This window comes from Bos indicus x Bos taurus, chromosome 19 (assembly GCF_003369695.1).
Source record: "Bos indicus x Bos taurus breed Angus x Brahman F1 hybrid chromosome 19, Bos_hybrid_MaternalHap_v2.0, whole genome shotgun sequence".
In the NCBI taxonomy this organism is placed as follows: Eukaryota; Metazoa; Chordata; class Mammalia; order Artiodactyla; family Bovidae; genus Bos; species Bos indicus x Bos taurus.
In genome coordinates, this window is record NC_040094.1 from 23,753,219 (window position 1) to 23,771,266 (window position 18,048).

Here is an 18,048-nt window from a genome sequence, read left to right on the forward strand (position 1 = left end):
AGCCTCTGCTCATGGGGGCAGGATCACCCATGGGTACACACACCTCTTTGGCTCTGGAAGGGAGTCTACAGGCTGGTGGGGAAAAGGTGTTCTGTGAAGTTAGGACCCCTTCACTAGCACCAATGGGGATAGCAGTTCACAGTCCCTGGTCATCCTTATTTATACCACAACCCCTTGGGACTCAGAAAGTCCCCCAATTAAGGTTTCCCTGGCAACACAACCCCCCTCCCCCCGGATTCCTAGGTTGTCACTGAGTCCCAAAGCTGTTGATTTAGGAAGCTCCTAAAGGCGACCCTGAAGACTCCTTTGTCCCCCAGATGAGAGCACGGCTAGGAGACCCAAACAGAAAGTGCCATTGTGCTGCTGGTCTGGCACCTCCGGGAGCCGATCCTAACAGTTCTGCTTTTTAAAAGGTTTGGGCTGTGTCAGGACTAGATTCAGCTCTGCTCAGCAGAAGCCCCCACGGCCCAAGACCATGGCCCAAGAGCCGCAGGCTGCCCTCACTGACCTGCTTCTCAGTCCCCTCTCGAGGTCTGATCTAGAAATGCTCCTTATCTGAAGCCTTGTGGGACAGAGGACTGCCCAAGGAGGTCCCTGGGGCCAGGGCACAGAGGAGGAAGCCGGCGGCATGAAAAATGCTTGAGGAGGAGGGTCACATAACTAGAGCTGGGGCTGGGGGTGGGGGTGAGCCCCTGCCTTCTGACAGGGAATCATGATTGAGCAGCTTCTTGTGCTTCTAGACCTAAGGCTGTCAGACTTTTTTTGCCAAGGGCCAGAAAAACTCTAGGTTTTGCAACCATGTGGTCTCCATGCAGTGAGACTGTCACCGTCACTCACTCCACCGTCATTAGCACAAAAGAATCAAATGGGAGCGGTTCTGTGCCGATAAACCTGTGTTCACAGAAACCTGCAGTGGCCTGGATGTGGCCTGGGGGCAGGAGTCTGCTGACCTCTGCTCTAGACTCAAGAATGGGAGCCTTAGAGGGACAGGCCACCAGGCTATCTTAAAGCAGACGCCTGCTAACCAAATGCTCCAGGGGATGATCAGACGGTTTTCTTGTCTGGTCACTGTCTGGCCTGTGCAGCCTTTACCTCCCTGTGGGAGAGCAAGGAGTTAAGACAAACACTCCTGCTACAGTGTGTTCAGCTTCACACAGACCTACTAGAAGCTGATGAAAGCAACAGACCCTCCCCTAGAAAAAAACGCACCTGCCCGGGCACACACACACGCAATTTGCTTTTGGAGAATTTCAAAGAAATGCCCAGCCCTCCTGAAGCTTCTTCATGGACCTCATAAGGACCTAAAAAACTTAGGGTAAGACCACTGTTCACTCAGATAGAGAACTATTTTTTGTGTGTGTATGAAAGAGGGCTTACAAAACACAATTAAAAAAAAAAAAAAAGAGAAACAACCCTGTAGAAAAATAGACAAAAGACACAAAGAAGCAATCCCAGAAGAAATACAAGTTATCATCAAAAAGAGGTGGAAAGATGCTCCATCTCACTAACAGTTAAAGAAATTTTAAATTGTAACATATTAAAAAAAAATAAATAAATAAATTGTAACATATTATTTTTCACCAGATTGGATTGGCTAATGTTTACAAGAATCTGGACAGGGTGTTGGAAGGGGTGTGGAAGAAAACTTCTCAGATATGCTGGAAGGCCAGCATCTGTGTATACCCTTTTGGGAAGACCATAGTCTACATTAAAATTTAAAACATGCTGATCCTGGGGCCTGGCAATCCTTCCAGGAATTTATTTTATAGAAATACATGTACAGAGATGTTCACTTTGGCAGAATCATAAATCATAAAAATTGGAAACCAACCCAAAAGTCCATTAGCAGGAAACTGGTTAAATAAATCATGGCAATCTATATTAGAGAATCACATGGAACTCTCTAATAATGAGGCCAATCTCTAGAGTTTAAAATAATAAGGTAGATTCCCAAGGACTGGCAGGAAAAGAGGTAAGAGATACACTGTCAAGTGAAAAAGGCAAGTTGTAACAGTGTTTCTTTTGAAAAGAACTTTAGTATACTTAGATTCCTTTTTTAATACTAAAGAGTTACATTCTAAACTGATGAAGTTAGGCTTACAGGATTTTACAGTTCACATAGTACATTTCTCAAATAGTTGACTTTTTAAAATCAAACCTTTTTGTTTTATAATCATTAAGAAGAGAAGAAAACAAAAAGAATCCTTATGACCCTCCTAGCCACCCTGACAGGATTTCTGGACCACAACTACCATCTTATTTTGAAGACTGCCCTAACGGGGATTCACGGTAAGGAGGTTTTTAATCTGTTTTAGGCTTATAACAATAGAGCATCTTTATGTATTTCAGAGCATATACTCAAGTTTAAGGACCATCTCTTTCTTTTATCCTGAAATTCAGAACTGCCATGACATAGATGCCAGATTTTCATTTTTCATTTTGATGAAAGAGTTGGTCATGTTTACACTGTCAAAGAACAAACAGAACTGGGCTCCTGCTTCACAGTGGACACAGCTGAATGGAATTGGTGCATTTGACAGTTCTAACATACTCTGTACAGCTTCAACATGTGCCTTACCCCAGAATTTGAGAGGGAGGGAGATACACCCACTTAAAAAAATCTATCTGGTTGGGACTTCCCTAGTGGCCCAATGGCTAAGACTCCTTGCTCCCAAAGCAGGGGGCCTGGGTTTGATTCCTAGTCAGGGAACTACATCCCATATTCTGCAACAAAGACCTGGTGCAGCCAAAGAAATAAATCATCTACCTGATTTAAAAAAAAAAATAAAAATGCACAAAAGAGTACAAAGTCAGTCTCCTTCACACTACCAGGGCAAGGCAACCAGAGACCCTGGATATTTGAGTCCCCCACTCTGGAGCACACCATGTATGCGGTCCTGGGTGGTGCCTCTCTCAGCCTAACACAGACTCTACCGACTGCTCCATTTCCACGGACGTAGGCCCTGGTAGCTCACCCTTCCCACCAGGATAAAGTTAATAAATGGAGAAAGCACAGGAAGGCTGAGAAGAGGAATCGGGTCCAACCAGGCCTCTGGCTCACAGCCTGCAGGCCAGGGGTCACAGGAATGTCAGCACCTCTTCAAGTTCCTTAGAAGAAGACCAGCAAGGCTCCAGGGCCCCCTCAAAGCTAAACGAGGGCCCTTCAGCAGCCTGATCCCTGACTCATTAGTGGAAAGAGAAAGCAGAAGCCAATGCACTGCAGATAAACAGGGCTGGGAGGCACTGTGTCATTAAAAACCTTCTTGAGGGGAAACTAAGGCAGGCGAGACGTTCCTGTTGGACAGAGAAATCCCTCGGGAAGCCTCACATTCTCACTCCTTTCCCAATGGCCAGCTCTGAAAGGCACACCAGCCTGACCAGGTGAACCTGCAGATAACTCCCTTCTTCCTTCCGGGGAAAGATTCTTTTGGCTTTTTTTGGACTTTTTTCAACCTGGATCTTCATGCAGTCTCATTCACTTCCAAGAGAAGCCCATTCTATGGTGTCCTGGGGCTACCATAAGAGAGTACTCAGCATCCCAAGAAAGGATCTCCCTCCCTTGGGAAAAGGGCTCCCTGTGCCTTGGCATTTAGAAAACCAAGCAGGGCTTCGCTGGTGGCTCCGGAGTAAAGAATCTGTCTGTCAATGCAGGAGACACAGGTTCGACCCCTGATCTGGGAAGACTCCCACATGTGACTGGGCCTGTGTGCCACAACTACTGAGCCTGTGCTTAGAGCCCCGGGGGCCGCAACCAGAGTCCACACGCCACAATTACTGAAGCCTCTGCAACCTAGAGCCTGTGCTCTGCAGCGAGAGAAACCACTGCAATGAGAAGCCCAAGCACCATAACCAGAGAGTAGCCCCGGCCCGCTGCAACTAGAGAAAAGTCCGAGTATCAGTGAAGACCCAGCACAGCCAAAAATAAAATAAATAAATAAAAATTATTTTAAAAAAAGAAAGAAAGAAAACCAAGCAGAAGTGCAGACTCTGTGATTCCCCAGAGTTTTTCATTCAGTTCTGAACAAAGCAACAGTTAGGGGCAGGGTGATTCCAAGAGAGGTCTGTTTTGAGGTTTCACTATTAGCAAGAGCTGCCACAGAAAATATGAGAAAAGAGAGTAGGTGGCAGGTTGTTTTTCTTCCACACAGCTACTAAGCTGGCTTCCTTGGTGCCTGAGTCAAGGTCAGGAGGCAGGAGACAGGCTGCTCTGAGACTGACTCTGCTGCCTGCCAGTCCAGCCTGCAGGACTTCCCCAGCTTGGGAGCCAGAAATAGGCTTTGTTGCCACAGCTTCACCAACAACAACCCTTACTGCTTGGGATACTCCAGCAGATACAGGTGAATGGAAGGCAAGCAAATTAGAGTCAATAAAAGCTGCCTCAGATTTGCAAAAAGATGACTGAACTAGAAAGCGAAAGTGTTCGTTGCTCAGTCATGTCCATCTCTTTGTGACCCTGTGGACTGTAGCCCACCAGGCTCCTCTGTCCTTGGGGATTCTCCAGGCAAGAACACTGGAGTGGGTTGCCATGCCCTTCTCCAGGGGCTCTTCCCAACCCTGGGATCGAAACCAGGTGTCCTGCATTGCAGGCAGATTCTTCACCATCTGAGCCATAAAGGGATGTCTATAGCTGCTAAGTCACTTCAGTCGTGTCCAACTCTGTGCGACCCCATAGACGGCAGCCCACTAGGCTCCTCTGTCCCTGGGATTCTCCAGGCAAGAATACTGGAGTGGGTTGCCATTTCCTTCTCCAATGCATGAAAGTGAAAAGTGAAAGTGAAGTCGCTCAGTTGTGCCCGACTTAGCGACCCCATGGACTGCAGCCTACCAGGCTCCTCCATCCATGGGATTTTCCAGGCAAGAGTACTGGAGTGGGGTGCCATTGCCTTCTCCAATGTCAATAGGGATGTTCTCAAAAAAACTGGTACTGGGCCTTCTCTGATAGTGCAGTGGCTGAGACTCCATGCTCCCAGTGCAGGGGGCCTGGTTTCCATTCCTGGTCAGGGAACTAGATCCCACATGCCACAACTAAGACCCAGCAGAGCCAAATAAATATATTTTTTTAAATGGTACTTACTGTTAATGAGGTAAAAGTCATGCACATCCCACCAAAGCCATTCAGAGCCAGGGCGATGAAGATGAGCACAGACAGGGCTGGAAGGAAGCAGAAGGCTGCTAAGAGGGGAACCACGACTGAGCTTCAGGGAGGCTGGGGCCTGGTCCACTGATGACGAGGAGCTTGCTTTGAGCGAATGCTGCTAGTGATGACAAGTCATCAGGCATTAGTGCTGGACACCTGGGGAGCTGGCCCAGCCTCTGCCTCATCCTCCTCTTGCCTATTTTATGGAGTTTTGGCTCTTGCAAAAGGTGGATCCCCGTCCCCCTTTCTTCACTAACCTTACCCACAAGTGGTGGTTTAGTTGCTAAGTCATGTCCGACTCTTGCGACCCCATGGACTGTAGCCTGCCAGGCTCCTCTGTCCATGGGATTTCCCAGGCAAGAATACTGGAGTCGGTTGCCATTTCCTTCTCCAGGAGATCTTTCTGACCCAGAAATCAAACCCAGGTCTCCTGCATTGCAGGAAGATTCTTTACCAACTGAGCTATGAGGGAAGCCCTTTACCCACAAGGGAGAGGTCTAAAAAAGCTGTTCACTGAAATAAAAAATACAGGTACTCCCAATCAGGAGAGGAGCCTGGATAAGAGTCTAGTGAAACACAGGCCTCCCTCGGTGGTTAAGACTCTGCACTTCCAATGCAGGAGACGCGAGTTCGATCCCTGGTCAGGGAACTAAGATCCTACATGTCGTGCAGTGCAGCCAAAAAAACCCCAAGATTTTGGTGAAAGTCAAGCCCTATTTTGGTGTTTGTTCCAAAAGTCCTTGCAGCATCAGCTCCACCTGAGCAGAGTGAGGGGCCGGGTGGCTTCTGAGCCGTCCTAAAGTGCAGGCCTGGGCTGCTCTGAGCGGTTCAGCTCACGACCTCCGCACACACTCCTGCAGCTGGCCTGGTTCTCAAGCTGGCATCAGTGAGTCCATCGGGGACTGGCCTGGCTCAGTAATGAGATGGGTGTTCCTCATCCCCTGAGAGCTTCTCTCAGACACTTGTCTGGGCCATTTGCTTATCCAGCCACCATCTGAATTAAGTCAGTGGGTAAAGGTCTAACAAGTGTCCCTCTAACTCGAGTAGTGAGCACAGGCCTGGCCCAGCTTCCTAGAGCAGGTGGGCCTGCGAGCACCTCTGGGTGCTGTCTCCCCAATCCCTGACAAAAGGGTAGAGGAAAAGCATACTCACAGTTTGGGTTACTTGCTCCATACGCAATCAGCAAGCAGGAGACAGCAAAGCAGGCACTAAAAACAAAGAGAAATACTACATTATTGGTTATCATCATTATTGTTAATATTGTTTATATGGAGGTATTTGATACATGTCAAGACGTTTTCAGAAAATGTACATACGTTCTTTTGTTCAACAGTTCTAAGGAGCGTAATTGGCTCTATTTTATGGATGAGAAAAATAAGACTCAAAATAACAAAAATAAAACAACAAGGTCCTACTGTATAGCACAGGGAATTATATTCAATATACCGGGACAAACCATAATGGACAATAATACAGAAAAGAATGTATACATATAAACATATAACTGAATCACTTTGGTGTATAGTAGAAATTAATAAACATTGTTAATCAACTATATTTCAATAAAATAAATTAAAAAAAAAACACACACACACACAAACACAGGCATTCAAATACCTAAAAATAAAGAAATAAAAAACAAACCCAACACAGAAACAAAAATGAAATTCTCCAGTGTCCTAGCTAGCAGGTGGCTAAGCTGGAATTCAAGCCCCAAAGCCAGACCTGGTAAACACCCCACTGCACTGCCCGCTCCATTCCCCAGACTGGACAGAGTCAAGGCTGTAAAGCAAGTAAGGACACAAACCATCCCGCAGACTCCTGTGTCCGCTCAGCCAGGGGACAGAAAGAACCCCACGGGGCAAGGGATGATGAGTGGCAGCTTTCAAACCCCCTCTACTTGGCTCTGAGCTGGGGACCAAGCCATTGTAAGCTCCAAAGAATGAATGACACAGATCCCCCAGCTGATTTCCTTCAGGGCCACGGGCCTTGCTCATGGCCAACCACTGCCCTGCACAATGCTCACTCCCAGTGGGACTGGCTTGGGGAGGACCCTGGCCAGACAGGGCCAGCTGCTTGGCAGACTGACCCTGAGACTGGAAGACTGGAGTTTTATAGCCTAGGAACACACCCTAGGAGGTGCATAAGATGACCCACTAAGGTGCCTGGGGTAGGGAAATGCTATTTTACAATTTTAGAAATTTTATAATTTTCCATTTTGTAATTTAAAATCTCAGCCATTTTATCTCTTTTGTATATGTATCATAAGGCATATAAAATACTATATGAGATGGTGGATGTTCCCTAAGCTCTCTGTAGGATTCATTTCATGACGTATGTAAATATGATCATTATGCTGTACCTCAGTCTTACACAGGGCTGTACATCAATTAATATCTCAATAAAAATGGAAGAAAAAATAAAGCACATTAAACATTAAGAATGACATATGTATAGGCCTGCGTGCTTAGTCACTCAGTCGTGTCCAACTCTTTGCGACCCCATGGACTGCAGCCCGCCAGGCTCCTCCGCTCATGGGATTCTCCAGGCAAGAATACTGGAGTGGGTTGCATTCCCTTCTCCAAGGGATCTTCCCGACCCCAGGATCAAAGCCTGGTCTCTCATACTGCAGGTGGATTCTTTACCATCTTAGCCACCAGGGAAGCCCGACAAATGTGTATATTATTGATGATTCCATGTGCTTATATTAGAGGTATGTGTTCAAAATCTTTTTTTCTCACAGAGATGGAAGATGAAAAAGACCGGAAATCATAATGACAAGCAGGTCCTCCCAGGCAGGCCTGAGTCCCGTGACTTTTCTATGCAGATCGGAATAACACAAGGATCACAGCAGCCCCGTCGCAGGTGGGCATTCAGGGAGCACCACAGTGCCCCTGACAGCAGATACCAGGATCCCGTACAGTGGGGAATCGTGGCCCGGGCCCGCCCCCCCACCCCACCCACCTGCCTCCCCCCAGAACTGACCTGCCCAGCAGCCTAAGCTTCCTTGGGCCGTACTTGTCCATGACGATGCCCAGGGGCAGGGTGATGGCACTGAGCAGGAAGGAGCCCACGGTGAAGGCCAGGTTCAGCATCTCATCCTGGGCCTTGCAGCTGAGCCAGCCATTCATCCGGCTCACCTCCTCATGCTCCGGTTCTGCCGTGGCCCCCACTGTGATGTTGGTGACGTTCTCTGTGTAGAGGGAAGGGAACTTGATCACAGGGTCATGGCAGGGATCTCCAAAGACCAGAGGGGCAGGTGCCCACCCAGAGTCAGCCTGCTGAGAAGGCCAGGGCTAGCTCTGGGCCCCTTCAGAGCTCTGAATACCTCCAGCAGGCTGGGATGTCCACGTGGCCAAAGCTCCCTGGAGTGATAATACAGAGATTCTTCCCTTTTCTTTTTTTGGACGGGGGAGTCACCTTCCCTTTGAAGAATCCAATACAGAAAGCGCTGCTCTTGCCCTTAGAAAAGTCTTGCCCACAGTCTCGGGGCTTCTTGTGTCTTTGCAGCACCCACAAGCCCCAGGGTGGGATTCCCATTTATTTATTTAGCTGCACCAGGTCTTAGTTGCAGCATGTGGATCTATTTCCCTGATCAAGGATCAAACCTGCGCCCCCTGCATCGAGAGCCCAGACTCTTGGCCACTGGGCCACCAGGGAAGTCCCAGGATTCCGACTCTAAAGTAAGCGACACCTCGAATAGCAGGCTTTGGGACCTAGCCTGGGCTGCAGGTCCCCAAACTGGCTAGAGCTTCTCTGCAGCTCTGTCCATGGGAGCAGCCTGTGGCCAGCGTACAGGAGGGCAACCCTAGACCACTTGGGAAGGACAAGCTGCTGGGCTCAGCTGTGTCTATTGAGAGGAAGGGTGTACTAATGCCTAATACATCAGATTTCAAACACATCCCCTGTGCTAAATTCTCTCTCATGCTCTCACAGCATCAACTACTACACATACCGAGTCACAGAACCCCCATGGGAAAGGTTCTTTGTTTAAAAAAAAGAGTACCAAATAACTTGCTTTCGCTTGTCAAAGGGCACCTATCTTCTTTTTCTCACTGGGGTCACGATGTCACTGTCTCTGGTGGCCACACCTATGCCATAATCCTAGTCCTTAATGACCCTCTCCAAAGTCCACCCAACCCCAAGACAGCAAAAGAGGGAAGGAAAAAATGCTGCAGCAGCGAGGGGCGGGAGGGTGGGGACGGGCTGGCACGCAGTGGGGAACGCGCTCTGCTCCTCTCGGGACTGCTAGTTAAGAGATGCTGACTAATCCTGCAGAGAGAGGAGCAGCCTCTGATTAGATGCGAGGAGGTCATGCCAGGAGACTCAAGGAAATACCTCTCAGCAGATAAGTGCTGTCTCCTGCATGCGGCCCTCCGGCGCCAGGGCCGTAAAGCTGAGGTCGGCAAGGCCTGCCTGGCCCTCTCCTGGGGGGGTGAGCCAAGGTCATGGAAGAAGATGCACGCTGGGTGAATCACGTTCTGTGCCAACCTCGGACCAACAGGTCCTGGTGGGGGGCACACTGAGGGTGCGGGTGCTGGGATCTGGGTTCCAATTCTGGTTCCTCTACTTGCTATTTTATCACCCAGGAGAAGCGACTTCATCTCTCACTATCTCAGTTTCTTTATCTGTAAAATGGGCATAAGGTAATAAATATATCTGTCTCTCCAGGGACGGGGGAGCCTGGTGGGCTGCCGTCTATGGGGTCACACAGAGTTGGACACAACTGAAGTGACTTAGCAGCAGCAGCAGCAGCAGAATTTGGGGTAACATAAAAGAGAAAATCCAGATAATATTTGAGAGCTCACAAAGGCATAGGAAGTGCTCATAACCAATAGCTAAAAGTTATTACTATTATTAGAAGCTTACTAGGTGGTGCCAGTGGTAAAGAATCCACCTGCCAATGCAGGAGACAAAAGAGACACGGGTTCAATCCTGGATTGGGAAGATCCCTAGGAGGAGGGCATAGCAACCGGCTCCAGTGTTCTTGCCTGGAGAATTCCATGGACGGAGGAGCCTGGTGGGCTACAGTCCACGGGGTCGCAGACAGTCAGACACGACTGAAGCAACTCAGTACGCGTGCGTTATTACTGTCACTACTCCTCCTCCGACGGGAGACTTGGAACGGGGATAATGATGCAACTGGCAGGTAGCAGAGCCGGATGCTGTAACTGGAAGCAGAGTTCCATACCTGATCATTCATTCATAGCATGAATTCATGTCTGGCCTCCCACTGGGTTAGGACAGGGACTGTGTCCCAGTCACCTGTGTCCCCAGCACCCCCCTTGGTCCTGGCGCACGGTCACTGTTTCCTGAATGAATGCAAACAGTGGGGTCAGATCACCTTGACCAAAAGGATCCAGAAAGAAGAAATGAAACAGGACGCATGGCGCCAACTTGAAGCCAGAGGGGATTGAAGGAGATCACAGCCACAGTGTTACCCCCTGAAGCCACAGAGACAAAATCCAACAAGCCAGATTTCCGTCCCCTCATCTCTGCCACCTTATCTCAGCTTCCCAAAAGATGTCCGCACCACACTGGCAGCCAAAACACATCACAAACAGGGTCATCTGAGCCCAGGAGGTCCCGGCTCAGGGCCAGCGGGCCGGAGCTGCTTGTTCACGGCGGGGCCCGCTTCTGGAAGAGCGGAGCTGCTTCACAGGTCGGCACTGGCTTCGGGTGTCAGCTCTGCTAGCAGCAACAGGAACTGAATGTGAAGCAGGAGGGACCAGGCAAAGCAACGGTCACCTCCGGGCTGCTGTGCAGGTGTGAGCAAACCAGCACAGGTGCAACAGAGTGGATGGAGCAGGGAGTGGACAGCTGCGGGTCCCGGATCGCTGGCTGTGAGACCTAACTGTGGCCATGTAGGGTCTGGGGCCCATCAGAAAACACAAAATCACTCAGGGCTGGCAGTGCTGCGGGGTCGGCTTCTCCAAGCAGGGAGCCCCGACTGAATGCGGAGGGAACGAGGCACTGTCTCTGATCAGAGGCACCAGGGGGCCCTGCTTCTGTCCTTCCCAGGGCTGGACCTAAAACCACGGCTGTACTTCTCAAGAGAGGGAAGATGAAATCCCAAGGCAACATGTATACTCAAGGCAGACACCCTGGTTCACTCTTAGTTGAAGATGGGAACAAAAAAACATCTTGAATTGTTTAGCTATCTGGTCACCTATAACTAGACAGGAGGGGCTCCAGGAGAGAGAAGGCAGAGTGGAGGGAAGGGAATCTGTCCCTCCCATCTTTCAGCCTAGGGCCGCTGCAACAGAGCAGGACCCTTACGCGTTGGGCCACAAGCCTTCTCTTAAATCCCTGCCAATGGGGCCACCTGGCTGTCTGCCCTCCTAGCTCCGGGCAGTGATGTCCAGAGACAGATGAGCCAGGGGGCGGGGAGGCCTGAGTGGCCTCTCACCGGCCCAGGGAGCAACATGAGAGTGCCTCTTGCCCCAGATGGAACTCAACCTTCTGTGAGCCCAAAGCTTTGTTGGCAGTAAACAGCCCACATGAATAATCACAGATCCAGCAGATGCCCAAACACAGTCACACCCAGGCTGCTCCTCTCGCTCTGCTCCCACCTGGGCCACTGTGGGCCGGAGAGACACAAAACAGATACGCGCCCAGGAAGTGCCGAGCCTCTGGGGTGCCTCTCTGCTCCCAGCCTAGAGTTTAGCCCTCACCCAGCCCAGCCTGCTCTGGGCCTCACCTGCACCTGCTTATCACAGATGCAGCCAGAGCGGCCCAGCCTAACCCGGGAAGGTAAACCAAGAAGAAACAGGTGAGGAACTGGTGTGTCCAGAGTGTGCAGGGAACGGGCGTGAGGCTGCTTAGGAGGAGACCCAGGGCAGGGAGGAGGGAACAATGCCTGCTCTGTTCGGCCCCACTCACAGAACCCAGCACTCAAAACCCTTAGCGAGAAAGGGGAGAAAAGAAGGTGCTGTGACCCCACTTAGGCTCCCCTAACCGCCCTGGATCAAGGAGGCGGCTCCCCCTACCCTAGGGCAACAAGCCAGAATAGCTGACCAGACGAGGCTTCTTGAGGAGCAAGGGGCACGGGGCTGGAGGCCCCTCTACACTTGAGCAGCCCCCTGCCCCACCCACCCAATACCAGCCCCTGGACTTCCCTGCTGATGGTCACTGCCCCAGGATCTCCTGTCTCTCTCAAATCCTTAGTCTATCCGGCAACAGGAAGCAGCATCTCCGTCTGGCAGGGGGTATGTAGGCGAGAGGTCAGCCTCACACACAGCGAGCCCGAGGCAGGACACAGACAATCAGAGGACCGCGCTGGCCAGACCAGGATCTGGTCCCCTGGCTGTGGTCACAGAGGGCCGGTGTGTGCTGGCCGCTGTGTTCCACACTAGTGGTTCCTATGTCACTGAGCACCTCCCCCTCCACCCACTGGTTCACATCTGGCCATCTGGAGTACCCAAACAGGTACCTGGGGTCTCACAGACGGTACCTGGAGAAGCCAGACTTGAGTCTTGGCGGCTGGACCTCAAAGCTCTCCTGACCTTCAGGCTGTACTGATGCTGTACCACCTGGGTCAGAGGCAGTTCAGAGAGAAAATGCTGAGAGAATAAAAGACGCGCGAGGCTGGCAGTGTCAGGGACCACGCCAGGTGGCCCTTCGTGTCACCTAGCGAGAATGGGAACCGCCCCCGAGATGCTCCCATGAAGTCACTGAAAGCCAACCAAGCTGGACAGGACCTTCATGGGACGCCAAGAAGGCAGGTGGGGGCAGGCGGCTGTGGAGGAGGAAAATTAGGTCACGGGAAGGAGGAAGGCGGTTGGTGAGGAGGGCCGAGGGCATCAGCTCCTCTGTGATACATTCTGAGGCTGGAGGCCCTGCAGGCCTCTCACCCCGGGTATAGAATTAAAAAAAAAAATCCAAAATAAACCGAGGTTGCAGGGAGTGGGGAGTGGAAAAAAGCCTATTCACAGCAATAAAAGTGAAAGGTGCCAGCAGTGACGTCTGAGACATACCACCAGCAGAAGAGACATAACGAGGCAGGGCCGTGAAGTGGCGGGGACCGTCTCATGTCTACTTCTTCAGCCTCAGCCCGGTCTGGTGGGGACCAGGCCTGGCCCTGCCCTCTCACGGTCCCGGGGGCCAGCTTCCTACTTTGTTTCAATGAAGGGTACAGCCCCTGGTCACCGAAACAGAGTCACTGAGGAGGTCAAGAGCACAGAGCTGGGGGCTGCCTTGGGGTCCATGGCTGGGCTGGACCATGGCTTCCTCATGCAGAAGCCACATCTCCCATCTCCAGAGCCGCCCCCCACCCCTCCATGATCCCACCCAGCGCCTGGCATGTGGCAAACCCTCAATAATTCCTAAGAGGCTAATAGGTGAATCTGACCGTCTCTTCTGCCTCGGGAGCTTCTTCCTGCCTTGAAAAGGAGATCCAACCTCCCCAGGGCCCTGCAGGCTCCTTCCCATCTCTCCAGTCATCATCTCCCCTTCTGTCCTTTCCCTCTTCTCTTTCAGCACACAGCCTGCTTCAGGGGCTCACTGCCTGTCTTCTTCTGACTCACTCCTTCTGGCCCTCCACGCTTCTGCCTAAGCATCAGAGAGCCCCCCACCCAAGCTGAACCAGATACCCATGGCTGCTCTCCCCCTCACCCCCCATGACCCCGGCACACTGCTCTCTGTTGGGGTCTGACCACCACGTGGGATTGGGTAGGTCTGTGTGTGGTGACTCTCTGATGCTGGCTGACTGCAGACCCCCTGAGGGCCTGGATTACTCTGCGCCCAGCACAGCATCTCAGAAAATGTTTCCTGAGGGTGTGGGTCAGATAAAAGAGATTAAACATCCACAGGGAGCACCAGCCCCCTAAGCGGAGAGAAAAATGAAGAAACAGGTTGGGTGGGGGGTGGGGCTGGTGACAGCGGCCATCCAGAGGCCAAAAGGACACAGGTTTGGGAAAGCTGGGGCTGGGAACCCAGCTGGTCTCCTGCCCACACCAGAGGGCTGGGGAGGCAAAGCCAAGTGCCAACCCAGGTCCCCAGCCCCTGTCATCCACCCTGACCATCGGGTGGACAGGGATTAAAGAGCTGAGGGGAAACGGAAAACCCAGCTCTTTGTTTCTTTGTCCCACCTCGCCACGCTGGAACCCGACACTGTGTCTGTGACCGGATCCTGGCTGGAGTCCCGAGCAAGAGTTCTGAGGACCTTTCAACAGGTTCAGGCAAATTTTCCAAACCAAAGCATGGGTCCTAAAAGCCACAAAACGCTGACAAATTTGCATCTCAATCAGCTGTAGACTGGTCAGCTTTTCACAAGCCTCATTCAATAAATGCAATAAACAGCCAAACTGTTTCTCTGCAATTCAGCTGTCCCCAAGTATGACAATATTAGGCCTAAGCAGAAATCTTGATCCTCAAATCCTCCAGGTACTCCCAGCCAGGCAAGACATGGGGATGCCAGGCCCTGCAAGGCAACAGGCTGCTCAGACTTCCAAGAAACAAGGAGGCCAGAAGAGATAAGCCCTGTGGAATCAGCAGGCCTGCCCGCCACGGATGCTGGGTCAGCGGGTTTGCCAGATAGTAGAAAAACCAAAATCAGAGCCAGGAACAAAAGGCACAGGATAAGAAGTTGATGTTCAACCCACAATCCTGACCCTTCACCTTCACTTGGTTTACAGGAGGGACCAGGCAAGCCTCAAAAGGGCTTAAACACCAACTCAGCACTGCTGTCAGCACGATCGCTGGGACTCCTCCCACTTCAATGAAGGAAGCAGCCAAGGCTGGGGCAGGGATGAAGTGACCAGCCCCGGCGCTGCCAAGACCATAAAATAAAGTACATCAGTGGGCAACGTGGGGGGAAAATAAACCACCCTAGAATCTGACCTTCTGACACCACAGTAGGACAAAAAAAAAAAAAAAAAATTGACCACCTCAGTCCTCCAGTCTGGATGAGATGCTAAAAGCTTCATCTGGAGATGATGGTTTTTTTTCTGTTCTTTAACCCCTCTATGCAGCCAGAAGAAAGTTGTCAGAGGCAAGTAGGAAGGGTCATGATCCACAAGAGAGGAGAGGAGGTGCCAAATGCTCCAACCTGTTCCCTTCCAGTCATTAACCTCCTAACATCTCTCAGGCAAAGCAGAAAGCTTGTTCAAGGAACAAGGTCTGAGTGACTTTCCTGTCTCCCAAGGTTTCTTGCTGATGTGGGGAAAGGTCTGCCAAGAACCCTTAGGCTATTAGGAAATAATTCTGAGTGGCTAAAGGCTAAAGGTTATAGATGATATACTCTCTGCCCTCTCTCAGGCAGTCTCAGCATCTCCTCCCTTTCTCCTGTCCTTAACCTCTTCCAGCTGAAGCTTCCCTAGTAACTGGAATGCTCAGCAACCTCCTGGGAAGATCAGAGTAGGAAAACAAGGATTCTACACCGGCTTACACGCAGCATGAGCCGGTCCAAAGCTTTCTCTTCCCTCAAAGTTAGCAGTCTTGGGAGGGAAAAAATGGCAAGCTGGTGGTGTGATGCAGGTCAGACTTGGGTTATTTTCATCCAAGGGAACTGGGGCGGGGGCTGGCTGTCAAAGGTACTGGGGAGAGACCCTACTCACTTCAACCATTAGGAAGTGACAGAGGGCAGAAGAAAATATTTATTATCAAGGTTGCTGAAAAGGGGGATAGAAGTGTAGAGAGTGAGAGCCACATGAGTCCCACTGACCTTCAGCAATCAGAATCCTCAAACAAGGTCATCGGGTGTGACCACGGGGGTGGGGGGTGAGATTTCTTGTAGACAGGCATCCTCAGCTTTCATTTAGTTATACCAACGTGTGGCAAAGGCAGAGGACAGCCCTAGTGTCATTTCCAGAAATACCCCCTTCCCCTCCCCCTCACAGGGGAAGAAGGCCACTGAGATGTTCTCACAGCCTGTGGGAGGAAATGTCCTTTGGAAAATTGGAAAGCAGCAAAAATAGAAAAGAAATTGTATCCGACAAGCCCTTTAGACACTCAAGGCCTGACTGAAAACCATCTAGATTCTAGATGAACCTTTCATGGGGTGGAGGCCAAGCCACTTCCTCTCTCTTGCTGCACCCCAGCCACTGAGTCAGGAGTTCCTCTTTCTTACAGTCAGAGAGCAACATGTTTACTGCAAGGCAAGTGATGTGCCAGGCACTGGGAGGAGAGGAGTCCAGTCATATTCCCGGGTGGTGGAAAGAACACCCTGGACTTGGGGGTTCTGGATCTATGACAGTCTCCAGCTGCGAGACCTCATGCAAGTCAGAAGATCTGTCTAAGCCTCAATGTCTTCAGCCAAAAAACAGGGACGATGATCTGTACCCAGCAGAGCTGGAGGGGGGAGGAGGTTTAAATGGGCCTTCTGCTAACTAGGAGGAGTTGCGCAGTGAGGTGGTCTTGCTGGTTGAGTATACACCGCCCTCGTCCCCTCCCAAAGCCCCTATTCCCGGAACGACCACCCCTCAACCCGGGTATCCGTCTCACCTGGCTCAGTACACAGGTAGGAGTAAAAGCCCTCCGACTTGAGCATGATAAGCAGCGAGCCCCAGCCCAGGAGGACTGCCGAGAAGAGGAGGTTTTCCACCACGGCCGTGCAGGCCATCCACCAGCGGCGCCGATGGGCAGTGGCCAGGGTGGGCGCCATGGCGAGGCGAGGCGAGGCGCGGCGAGACGCGGCGACCCGACTCCGGCTCGGGCTTCTCTCTGCAGCCACCTGCGCGCGGACCTCGGCGTTAGCGCCCGGCCCTACCTAGCCGGGGCGGCCAACCCGGGCCGCTGCCGCAGCGCGCGCAGCTTCTCACCCCCTCCGCAGCGCGGGAGACAAGTGCGCGCAGCAAGGAAGCCCCAGCCCTGCCTCGGCCCTGGGCCACCCTCTCCGCCGCTGGCTCATCCGCCAGCCCGCAGCTCCGGGAGAAGCCGCCCCGGCCAGGCAGGAAGACTTCTCTCTCGGCTCACTCGGAGGGAAACTGAGGCACAGAAACACGAAATGACAAACGCATGCTCAGGGACGTGGAACTAATGCAGGCTCCCAGCAGGCCTGGCGCAGCTTGGGACCTGTCAGGAGAGGCAGCCAGAGGTTCGGATACCTGGGCAGGGGCACACCTTACGGCTGCCACTCCCCGGGACCCTCACCAGAGCCCGCCCGCCCGCACGCACTGGAGACCCTTCCCCAGACCCGGCTCCCTTAACCACAAGATCAGCGCACGGAGCTCCGGAACGGCCCGCCCGCGGCCCGCTCATTGGCCTGACGGCACAGGAACTGCCACGCCATTGGCCGCTGTCTAGGTCGCTAGGCGCTGCGGCCACGCGAGCCCCGCATGGGAGAGGCGAAGCCGGTTCAAACCGGTGGCGCGAGCCTCCTGCGCGACCCCCGTCTAGGGCCGTTTCCTCGGCAATTAGCTCGTTTCTATGGAAGCGAACCCTGCTCCTCCATACCCTAGCTCGCTCCTGAACCTCTTCCCCGGCGGCTCCTCATCCATTCAGTCTCTCCTCCTTTATGCAGACATCTCCCTACGCCCTTACTCCTGAACCTTCCTCTCCCCAGCACTCAAGCTCGGGACCCGGGTCCCCAGGATCCAGCTCACCCAGCTCCTACTGGTGTGTATCGGGCCCGGCCGGCGCCTTTTCTGCCCCCCCTTTATTCCAGCCCTTTTATTCCGACCCTTAGCAGAAAACACTGCCGCACGCTGATTGGCTGAGTCAGGGCTGGAAACAGGCGTTAACCAATCGGCAGCCACCCGTCCGCCCCGCGACGAGCAGAAGCCGGTTCCGGCCGGACTGGGAGACAAACAAGAGAGCGGGTGGGGGCAGGGGGCTGCGTGTGGCGGTGCTGTAGGTCTGCGGCTTAAAACTGGAGTCAGTCTGGCCGGGAAGCTCCAGGGGTATTCTCCCATCGCCTTTCCAGAGTCTTACCTGGAAACCCTCTCCCTGGATTGGGTCCTCTGCTCGCTGTT

General features: G+C 52.2%; 1 protein-coding gene across 4 annotated transcripts in view; it reads right to left on the bottom strand.

The window, feature by feature from the left end:
- SLC43A2 (solute carrier family 43 member 2) overlaps positions 1 to 17,774 on the bottom strand; it is a 39,544-nt gene extending 21,770 nt beyond the window's left edge. For 2 of the 4 annotated variants that reach the window (XM_027516690.1, XM_027516691.1), the window contains exons 1-5: positions 17,680 to 17,774; positions 16,580 to 16,808; positions 8,123 to 8,330; positions 6,290 to 6,345; positions 5,075 to 5,151 (exon numbers count right to left, since the gene is read on the bottom strand). In XM_027516690.1, coding sequence (XP_027372491.1) covers positions 5,075 to 5,151; positions 6,290 to 6,345; positions 8,123 to 8,330; positions 16,580 to 16,739 — 501 coding nt within the window. In that variant the 5' untranslated portion in view covers positions 16,740 to 16,808; positions 17,680 to 17,774. Of the gene's footprint in view, positions 1 to 5,074; positions 5,152 to 6,289; positions 6,346 to 8,122; positions 8,331 to 16,579; positions 17,278 to 17,530 lie in introns of those variants that run through there. The other 2 variants (XM_027516692.1, XM_027516693.1) reach the window with 2 other exon arrangements.
- Between the last annotated feature and the right edge of the window lie 274 nt (positions 17,775 to 18,048).